At 35.3% G+C, this 10,915-nt stretch overlaps 2 protein-coding genes across 2 annotated transcripts in view; one reads left to right on the top strand and one right to left on the bottom strand.

Annotated features, from left to right (window-relative positions):
* Positions 1-1,319: 1,319 nt before the first annotated feature.
* On the top strand, positions 1,320-9,356 carry LOC107576412 (uncharacterized). Its single transcript, XM_016262594.1, has 8 exons — positions 1,320-1,380; positions 1,466-1,597; positions 5,214-5,879; positions 6,382-6,498; positions 6,615-6,710; positions 7,695-7,874; positions 8,365-8,457; positions 8,953-9,356. Exons 1-8 carry the CDS (start codon positions 1,320-1,322, stop codon positions 9,162-9,164), a joined length of 1,557 nt encoding a protein of 518 aa, XP_016118080.1. The 3' UTR covers positions 9,165-9,356.
* A 475-nt stretch (positions 9,357-9,831) lies between these two features.
* The window catches only part of LOC107576413 (unconventional myosin-Va-like), a 3,812-nt gene continuing 2,728 nt past the window's right edge, over positions 9,832-10,915 (bottom strand). The window contains exons 3-5 of the mRNA XM_016262595.1: positions 10,683-10,857; positions 10,510-10,590; positions 9,832-10,423 (exon numbers count right to left, since the gene is read on the bottom strand). Of these exons, the coding sequence (XP_016118081.1) occupies positions 10,271-10,423; positions 10,510-10,590; positions 10,683-10,857 (409 nt within the window). The 3' untranslated portion in view covers positions 9,832-10,270. The remainder of the gene's footprint in view (positions 10,424-10,509; positions 10,591-10,682; positions 10,858-10,915) is intronic.

The raw sequence follows: 10,915 nt of genomic DNA, 5'->3' as shown, positions 1-10,915 counted from the left end.
GTCAAGCACTTGTTTTTACTGATAATTTGTTCTTCAAACTTTTATGAAAGTTTCAGGCTCTTTAAATCTATATGGTCAACTTTAAATGCTTGCAACAAATAGTGATAAGGTTTGTAATAACTATATTTCTAAAACAGGGAAAAAACGTTTAAAATCCCATCTGATTAATAATGTACTTGTTTAAGGTTTTAAAGAGCACCTGGATTACCAATAGGCTATTTTTTTAGGAATATATTAAAAGTGCTAAATGTCAGAATTTTGCTCTATAAAAATTGTAAATCTTTTTCTGATTTCATTTTATTTTCCCCAGTGAGTGGAGATGAGTGGTCGGACAGTTGGTCTGTGGGAAGTTCTGCTTACAGTTCATTCAGATCACGATCAGGAGCAGACAGCAGTTCAGTTTTTAGCTCATCACGCTCAAAGGTCTCATCTCACAGCTCAGGATTCGGGTCTTTGCGGTCCATCCCTGAATCCGTGGAACATTCAGAAATCAAAAAAGCACATGGAAAGCCCAAGATCTCAAAGCTTTTCCCAAGAATATTACAGAAGCGTGATAAGCATGAAGAAGACACTAAGAAAACTTGAATGATAACAAATTAATGAATGAGAAATTGTGTCTTTATAATGTTGACATTTATAGTTTCAACATTATAATAGTTAATGATAACTATTACTAAATGTATAAGGTTTATGCAATTGTTTTAACCTTAAAGTGATGTTGAAGTTAATTGTATCTCACAATGGCAGAGTTTGTGTTAACATTGCAGTTTTTTTATTATAAATTTGTGTTTATTTTTTAACTTTCTTAATAAATGCTTTCATTTTTAATCCCAGATTTATGTACATATACACAGATGCACAGAATCACTGTTCCAATGCTTTGCTGTCTACTGTTGGCAAATGGCTGATATTTGTGATTTGAAGCTTCTAATGCAGCATCCTAAACATCAAGAAGTGCTCCGCAAGAGATCTGCATAAATGACTCGACCAATGCTTACAGTTATTTCCAAAAGAGTGTGAAGTTACTGGGTCCATCTAATAAAGCACAAAAATTTATGGAACAAGAATTGAGTTTTGTTTTATAATCAGACAGATCTATAGTTATATTTAAAATCAGAATTTCATTGTAATGCATTCTGGGATTGCATTTCTTGTGAAGGATACATGTTCACTGCCATGTTCACAAGGATACATGTTCAATTTGGTCAAAAGGAGAAATCTTACAAGACTGCATAATTTTGCTGCTGACTGTTTGGAATATGAATCATATTGGGGAGTGTGATGATGTCTAAATGCTGTCTCGGTAGGCAGTTCAAACCATGCCTTCATCTTCTCCACTGTACTACTTCAGGAAAATGTACAGGTTTTTGCCAAATGAAGGTGACACGATCTGCTGCTCAGTTACCGCTGAGAGTGGAAGTAGAACAGCTCTCTCTGACTCAAGAAAGACTTCATGAACGATGAGTTGTGTTTCACTGGATCACTGTGTGTGTGCAGGATGTGGTGCGGAGCTGGTATCCGCGTTTACCCTCCATCGTACAGAACGCAGAGCAGCTGGTGACCAATGCAGAGGAGTGTGCTGAAGCCTGCAGAGAGGGTGAGACACACACACAAGGATGATATTTTAAAAATTAAGGTTTAAAAACTAGAATTGTTCCACCATATTGCACAAAATCAAAGTAGCATTAATCAGTTTAGTGTCCGATATCAGCCTGCATGTCCCTTAACACTTAATTTAACCACTGGTAAGAACATAAATGGTTAAAGTAAAATGTATGTTATGAATATTGTTGGTCCTGCTGATGTTTTGACAGGGCATTGGTTCCTTCAGTGTTCATTCAGTGGAGCTGGATATGGGATCTCAATCATTCAGAAGAGCTCTGAACATCCTGAACAACAGCAGACGACATAAATCTGAGTGCCGTAACTGATATTATTTCAGACAGGTTATTTTTAGGACATGGCTCTGTACTCAGACCTTTCGTTTAAATTTTTTTTGGCTGTATAACAAAAGTACTCAGATGAAGATTAATTATGAAATAATTTCTTCCTACATCCTACAGTTTAGAATAACTTCTGTTATGTTTATTGTATATGATGGCTCTTCATTATGAGTATTAAGATGGAAGTTTAGGGTTGCCTCAAGAAATAATTTTAATCGTTAACAAAAGCTACTGTCACTTTAAAAGAAAAACAACCTATTGTGTATGCCTAAAGTAACATACCATTGAACGTCACCTTGACCCGCCCCTTGCGCGTCTGAAACACCTGTACGTATTGAAAGTAAAGTGAAAGTTAAAAGCTGGTGGAACTACAGTTACTCAAACTGCGACTGAGATCATGTCAAGTAAAATGGACTTCGGTAAGTATAATTCTTTTGTAAAATTAATCGCCTTTGTCATAATAAATAAATACACTTTTTCTCAGGGGCGTTAATTGCGTATGGCAAGACACAGGCTACATTATTAAATTAGTTGTAGATCTTTGTAAATACTAACACACACAAAAAGAACAATACGATGAGTTTGCTATAGGCTAGCCCAGGGGTAGGCAAGTTCGGTCCTAGAGAGTTCAGCTTCAACCCTAATCAGACACACCTGAACAAGCTAATCAATGTCTTCAGGATTACTAAGGCTATAGGCAGATGAGTTTTGTTTTCAGGGTTGGAGCTGAACTCTGCAGGACTGCGGCTCTCTAGGACCGAACTTGCCTACCCCTGGGCTAGGCCTACATTATTCGCTCTAACTCGTTCAACCGGTCTTCACAACCAAGACTCGGGCGTCGGGGTTTTTCCATCACTTATCATTAGAACCCATGGCTCTCGATTCTGACTTGTACTTGCTGTTATGAAAATGTACCATAGTTCTTAAAAGAATTTGTTATAATAAGGCTAGCCTATTAATCATTACCAGGCCAATAATGACTTTTTATTAATCTACAAACCCCATTCCAAAAAAGTTGGGACACTGTACAAATTGTGAATAAAAACAGAATGCAATGTGGAAGTTTCAAATTTCAATATTTTATTCAGAATACAACAGATGACATCAAATGTTTAAACTGAGAAAATTAATAATTTTAAGGGAAAAATAAGTTGATTTTAAATTTCATGGCATCAACACAACTCAAAAAAGTTGGGACAAGGCCATGTTTACCACTGTGTGGCATCCCCTCTTCTTTTTATAACAGTTCTTCTGCAAACGTCTGGGGACTGAGGAGACAAGCTGCTCAAGTTTAGGAATAGGAATGTTGTCCCATTCTTGTCTAATAGAAATCCAAAATGAGCCAATATTTGGCATGACATTTCAAAATGTCTCACTTTCAACATTTGATATGTTATCTATATTCTATTGTGAATAAAATATAAGTTTATGAGATTTGTAAATTATTCCATTCCTTTTTTACTCACAATTTGTACAGTGTCCCAACTTTTTTGGAATTGGGTTTGTATATAGCATTTGTTATGAAAAACAACAGCCTGCAAATTTAGAAACAATAGCTAGGCTACAGCAAGTCACAGTTGTAATATAAATCTATAGGGAAAAATCTATTCCCTTAAAAGATTAGGCCTATCTATTATAAATTCTACAACAAGTTCAACAAAATGTACCACAATAAATAAGCCTACAATAAAACGTGAGAAATTCTTCTGATAAAGGTGGTCATGAGTAGTTTAAAATGATTTTAATATATTTACATTTACATTACATTTAGATTTAGACATTTAGCAGACACTTTTATCCAAAGCGACTTACAAATGAGGACAATGGTGTAGCATTTGGACCAATCAGACACATTTGTTCAGTAGATTTAACAAATCAATTATTCATTATATTAACTGTGTCAAAAGCAACAGACAGATCCAGCAAGATAAGTTTTGAAGATTTGGAATCCGCTCTTGCCAGTTTTAGAGCTTCAACAACTGAGAGCAGCAGTATCGGTTGAATGTCCACTTCTGAAACCAGACTGGTTGCTGTCGAGGAGGTTGTTCTGTGTGAGAAAGGCAGACACTTGGTTGAACACAGCTGGTTCAAGTGTTTTTGCAATGAAAGGAAGAAGAGTCTATAGTTCTCTAAAAGAGATGGGTTAAGGGTGGGTTTCTTAAGTAGTGGGGTTATATGAGCCTGTCTAAATGCTGAGGGAAAAACACCAGTGTGAAGGGATGTGTTAATGATGTGAGTGAGTGCAGGTACAACTGCAGGAGAAATGGCTTGAAGAAGATGAGATGGAATAGGATCAATATATGTTATATATGTTAGTGCTGGTGCAAGATTGTTTTCTCCTCTTTTCATCAGTCTTTTTAGTTTATGTGCCTTTTTAGATAATGTTCGACTTTCTCCATAGCATTTTAAAGTGGCAATTTCTCAATAGAATTAAAATAGATCACACATTTTACCATCAGCTTCGCGATAGGAATTGCTCACGCAAATCTGATCACACTTTTCGAGCGTGCAGAATGTTAGGTGATTCGTGAAGTCGCGTTTTAATTAACAGCCTGATTCTAGGTTTCCATTAACCATAAATATGGGGGGGGGGGGGGGTTACACCCCCTATCCCCCCAGCAAACTACGCCCCTGAGAGATATTCATGTGAGAAAAGTACACGTATGCTTTTCTGAGGGTTATACTAAAGGCCTCGCCGTTTGTCTCGTATATTTTTAATACTGATCATAATTGATAGGCTCTAAAAATGCGCTTTTATGTTTTCCTTGGGCTCTAGAGAGAAATGCTGCATAGTACCTGCATGAATGTACATAGGAGTTCAGAGGCCGAGCCGCTGAGGTCAAGATTTTAATTCAATAATAAATTATATTTTTGTTTTATTTCTCACGGTCCCTTACTGTATGCCTTCAGCAAATGTGATTTTATGACATGTTCACGTTTTTAGTGAATTGCATGTGTTAAATATTTCAATTAATTTTAATGAATATAATAATTAAAAACACGGTGTTGGCAGTTCAGCTTCGCTTAGTCTGCTTTATGTAATCTATCTTTTTTGTGTACCATTCAAATAACTAACTACATAAATAAGTAAAATTAAAGGTATTAAAGCCCATTTTTTTCTGATTTGACAGCTTAAATCCATTCATGAGGTATATATTTGTATTATAAACAATGTTAATTAAATAGCATAGATTTATCTTAGCATTCTTGTTATTATTAAATGCACAGGAAACATGATGATTAGTGTGCTTTATTCTATGTTTGTTGCAGGTGAAACTCAACATCTCTCAGAGCTGAGGATTGTGTTAATGGGTAACAGAAATGTTGGGAAGAGTTCAACAAAAAACACTATTCTGGGCAGAGAGGAGATTGACTTCTTATCTCATCGGTGTGTAAAGAGACATGGAGAAGTAGCAGGTAGACACATCACTGTCATTGAAGCTCCAGGATGGTGGAGGAACGAATCTGTCGAGGAGAGTCCTGAGTTACTGAAACAGGAGATTTTGCTCAGTGTGTCTCTGTGTCCTCCAGGACCACACGCTGTACTACTGATCATACGTGTGGACTACCCATTTACAGAGAATAATAGAAAAGTATTGCAGGGGTATCTGGATCTTCTCGGTGAGAGAGTCTGGAGTCACACTATAGTGCTGTTCACTCGTGGAGACTATCTGTCAGACACATCTATAGAGCAGCACATTGAGAGTGAAGGGCAGGATCTCCAGTGGCTTCTGGACAAATGTGGGAACAGGTATCATGTTCTCAACAATCAGAACAGGAGTGACCACACTCAGATCAAGGAGCTGCTGCAGAAGATTGAGGAGACAGTGGCACAAAACAACGGCTGCCATTTGGAAATAGACAGAAATAATTCAGAAATCATAGATCGAAGCAAGGGATCTTCAAGAGGAAGCTTTGAAAATGCAACAGATATGAGTAAGTAAATTCTTCTTGATGGATACTTGATGGATAATTTATTTTCAGTTTGAAGATACAAGATGAAACCAGTGGAGAAATTGTATTGACATGTATGCATTTTGCAGACACATTTATCTAAAGTGTCTTACATTTTAGTCAAAGTTTACAGCATGAATTAAAGCCATTATCCTGGTATTGCCATCCCACACTCTACCAGCACTGGCACACAGATGACCTTTTTTTTTTCTTTTTTTTTGACAGAGGAAATAAGTGTCTTGTGTTTTCTGTTAAACTATGGTGTTGCAAAGTTAGTGCAATAGTGCTGCAGTTTCCGTTTCTTATTCCCTGAACCATTTTTAGCATTTTCATAGGGAACAGCCACAAGTAATGAAAAGTCTTTATTAGTTTTACAGTATTTCTAATAAGTGGAGAGAATTTTTGTGCGGTTTTCCTATTTTTGTTTTTCAGTAAACTTAGTATGAGACATTTTCCATTTGGATCTGCTATTATTATTCTACAGTGGGTGATGGAGAGAGCCCTTCCTTCAGTCCACTCACAAAACAAAAGAAAAGATCACAAAACACACGTCTCTCTGAGCTTGTAAGAAAATCTCTCAGCATTGGAGTTCCACCATCCAGTTAGTATCTTTGTTCTATTCAACCGTCTGTCTGTCATTTACACCACTTTTAATGATCCATTCAATTTCCATTGGATAAAAAGTTCCTACATGATGATTTTCTACTTTTTGTCTAGTGAGTGTTGAAGGGAATACAGTAACTGAAATATTTAACAGATGCCACACAATTGAGCCCACAACAACAGCACACAGCAGGAAAGTTGGACCATCCAGTGAGTATCTTTTTCTTACAAGAGTTTGATCTTGAAATTTATAATAAAAAAAATACATAATACTTATTCCGTTTGTTCGGGCCTATTTTATTATCTTTTGATTGAACATTATGATGGCTGTCATAATGTACTGCTGTACTGCATCAAAAAGATGCAGTACCATTATATTTAACTGACTGTTCTTTCTCGTAAATTTGTGTTAACAAACATTTAAAAAATATCCGGTACACTCTTAAAAATAAAGGTGCTTCACGATGCCATAGAAGAACCTTTTTGTCTAAATGGTTCCATAAAGAACCTTCAACATCTGAAGAACCTTTCTGTTTCACAAAAGGTTCTTTGTGGCGAAAGAAGGTTCTTCAGATTACAAAAAGGTAAGAATGAGATGGTTCTTTAAAGAACCATCTCATTCTTACCTTTTTGTAATCTGAAGAACCTTCTTTCGCCACAAAGAACCTTTTGTGAAACAGAAAGGTTCTTCAGATGTTGAAGGTTCTTTATGGAACCATTTAGACAAAAAGGTTCTTCTATGGCATCGCTTGAAGAACCTTTTGAAGGTATAAAATACCTTTTGTTCTCTTTAATCTGTTGCTGGTCAGTTTGTTGATTGTAACATTTGTAACACAAACCAAGTATATGAGGTAAATTAGTGTTTTTTTCTTCTCATGAGGATTTATATAATTTCTATTTTTCTTTGCTCTCCACAAAGCACATAATATTTTAACAAATTAATTCCAATTGACTCATTAAATTAATTCCAAAAAAATAATTTTTTACTACAATCTATTAAAAAAAAATATATATATATATATATATATATATATATATACATTGTATTATAGTGTTTGAATGCCTTAAAAAAAATATTAAAGGAAGAATTTCACATTCAAATTTTAAAATGAAATTTTTATAGCATTTGATTCTGTCAAATGCATTAATGTGAATATTCTACTATTGATCTGCTCTCTGTTTTCATTATTATAGTGAGTGGAGATGATGGATCTGATTCATGGTCTCTGGGAAGTTCTGCTTATGGTTCATTCAGATCACGATCAGGAGCAGACACAGTTTTTGGATCATCACGTTCCAGAGATTCATCTCACACAAGTTACGAGTCAGGGGCCATAAAACGATATAACAGCATTGAACTTCCACCACCCAACAGTGAGTGTCTTTATTTGGCTGTTTCAGTACACTTTGGTCTCACTGTGACCTTTTTTTAATTTAAATATTAAGAATCCCATCTGTTTTGTTGTGAAATGGTGAAAATGTATACATAACCCATAGAAAACTGTAGTAGTAGCAAAGTTTTTCTGTCATGTTTCTAATCTCTGTCGATCACAACTAATTATGATATAGTATATTATATACTGTATATGTACACAGTAAAAAAATCCCCTTAAAAATAAAAATAAAATACAATAACATAAAATAATACAGAACAAATGTGAAAATCATTTTAAAATTCATTTTAAACTTGTGAATTCGACAATGCACACTGCTACTAAAATGTGTTTTCTAACTTTAACATATACTGACAACCACCATAATAATGCAGGTGATAAAAGAGGAAGCCACATGAAGAATAATGAAAATCATTCAATTTCCATTGGATAAGTCCCTACATCATGATGATTTTCTACTTTTTGTCTAGTGAGTGTTAGAGGGAAAACAGTAACTGAAAAATGTTACAGACGCCACACAACTCAGTTCACAGCAAGACACAGCAGGAAAGTTGGACTATCCAGTGAGTATCTTTTTGTTACAAGAGTTTGATCTTGAAATTTATAATAATAATAAAAAAAATACTTATTCAGTTTGTTCGGGCCTATTTTATTATCTTTTGATGAGGTGTTGAACATTATGATGGCTGTCAAAAATCAAACCGAATGAAACAACTAGTTATTGATGCACTTAATAGCATTAAAATGATGTGTTTAACTTCTGACATTCTGAAATGATCTAGATTAAGATAATGAATTGGAAAAGTAATTTTAAGTGTGTACAGTATGTGGCCAAAGATAAACTGTTTTTATAGTCTATAAATCTGGGGGAAAAAAAGGAAGTTTAGCACAGGTTAGATCAACGATGACTAGAAACAGTCAGAGTCACCTCTAAAAGTGAAATGATGAGTCAGATGATAGGGAAAGATCTCAGATATATAATATATTGTGTTAGCCTGTGTTCTAGCACATTTTAAAAATATTTCTTCTGCTTGTATATTTTTCCCCAATGAATTTAGTTAAGAGGTCTCGGGTAAACTCTGCCCAACTAGAAGCAGACAGCAGGTTTGGGTCATCATGCTCCATAGTCTCCACTGGCAGCTCAGGATATGGATCTTCATGCTCCCTTCCTCAATCTGTGGAACAGTCAGAACACAAATGGACAAATAGTGCGTTTAAGATTTCAGAACTTTCAGACAAACAAGATGAGTGTGAAGATATGAACTTATAAGAATTAATGTATGCAAATGACTGTTTATATAGCCATCCATTCTCCAAGCTGCATGTTCTATGTAGCGATTCAGGAGCCTGTCCCAGCATCTCAGGCCTGTCGTAGACAGGGAAACACTCTGGATGGATGGCCAGTTGTTTAAATATCTTAATCTATAAAATATTAATATTGTACACTGTAAAAACTGGGATTCAGTAATCCAGTACCATTATATTTAACTGTTCTTTCACATAAATTTGCGTTAACACACATTTAAAAAAAATATCTGGTATAAAATACCTTTTGTTCTCTTTAATCTGTTGCTGGTCAGTTTGTTGATTGTAACATTTGTAACACAAACCAAGAATATGAGTAAATCAGTGTTTTTTCTTTTCTTATGAGGATTTAAATGAGCTCTATTTTTCTTTGCTCTCCACAAAGCACATATTTTAACAAATTAATTCCAATTGACTTGTTACATTAATTCCAAAAAACTATTTTTAACTATTTGCAGTTATTTTCACTGATTTACTTGTTACTCTTATTTCAAAATTATATTTATAATCGATATACACTGTGTATATATGTATATGTATGTGTATATATATATTTTAATACTGTATTATAATGTTTGAATGCCTTAAAGAAATATTAAAAGAAAAAAAATTCAGTAAATTTTTTTAATAGCATTTGATTTCATATTTCAAATGGCAATGACAAAGTTTTTACATCCAAATACTGCACACACAAATATTTAAGTTTTATAAAGATCAAGAAAAGTGCTCCTGTCCATTTTCAACCTTACAAGAACCCCTATAAATATGCTTTACAGCAATATATTATTGGCAAACACTATTATAAAGGCAGCAGACCCATTTGAGCTATATGACCTAATTGAGGTCCTTAACACCAACACATTTTAGCCCCAAAACACACACCAGCAAATACAGTGCAAGCCGTTTAACGTTTCTAAAATTCATCTCAAAAGTGAAATCCTTAACAGTGATACAGGAAGTGTAAACAAACATCCCAGAAAATGTGACCACAAATACAATCCAAGGCTTTATTTCAAAGCAGATTGATCCGGTCTGCTCTGCAGGTTCCATGAAGATGTCACTGGTGTGTTTTTAAACTGGTGTCAGGAAGTTCAGGTTGAGGCTGCTGGGGATCTGGATGGTCTCGAGGGCCACAGGTGAAGGGTTGAAGGGGAAAGTGACTGGGAAAATGATCTTTGCGTCCATCAGTAACTGAGAAGACTCCTTCCGATCCTTTAATAAAGTCTAGAGAGGATGGAGAAGTGTTTTACTATGTAAATCGAACAATATCTGACTTAAAATGCATTTAAAAACATTGAGAAATGACTCACCTGTACAGACTTTATGAATGATATAGACACTCTCTCCTCAAACTCATTCACTGGTGTGTACAAGCGGAGGATTTTCACAATCTGTCACAAACAGACACAGAACATCAGAACTGAACTCAAGGTTTCATCAGAGACTCCATTCAGATCTCGCACACGCACACACACACACACACCTGTTCAGTGGTGAGAGCTGTGCACATAGTACAGATGGCCCCTGCATCGTCCTGGCTCTTCTTTTTGATCTGCAGAAGCTGAGCTGCCTGAATCAGAGGCTCCAGAGACTCACGCGCTCCACTGCCCTGAAGATCTTTATCCAGCAACCACTCCTCCAGCTGACATACATTATACCTTATATAAAGAAAAAAATAATTGTAAATAAAATAAATACATGCATATATATATATAT

This window comes from Sinocyclocheilus grahami, unplaced genomic scaffold (assembly GCF_001515645.1).
Source record: "Sinocyclocheilus grahami isolate Dianchi unplaced genomic scaffold, SAMN03320097.WGS_v1.1 scaffold3647.1, whole genome shotgun sequence".
NCBI classification, from domain to species: domain Eukaryota; kingdom Metazoa; phylum Chordata; class Actinopteri; order Cypriniformes; family Cyprinidae; genus Sinocyclocheilus; species Sinocyclocheilus grahami.
Note: the sequence above shows the minus strand (reverse complement) of the source record. Positions and strands in the feature narration are given on the sequence as shown.

Excerpts from the sequence above, each read along its gene's own strand:
- LOC107576412 (XM_016262594.1), top strand. The coding sequence starts at position 1,320 with ATGCCTTCATCTTCTCCACTGTACTACTTCAGGAAAATGTACAGGTTT. Across the intron at positions 6,711-7,694 it reads CAGGAAAGTTGGACCATCCA|TGAGTGGAGATGATGGATCT; the intron begins GTGAGTATCTTT and ends TCATTATTATAG. Across the intron at positions 8,458-8,952 it reads CAGGAAAGTTGGACTATCCA|TTAAGAGGTCTCGGGTAAAC; the intron begins GTGAGTATCTTT and ends CAATGAATTTAG.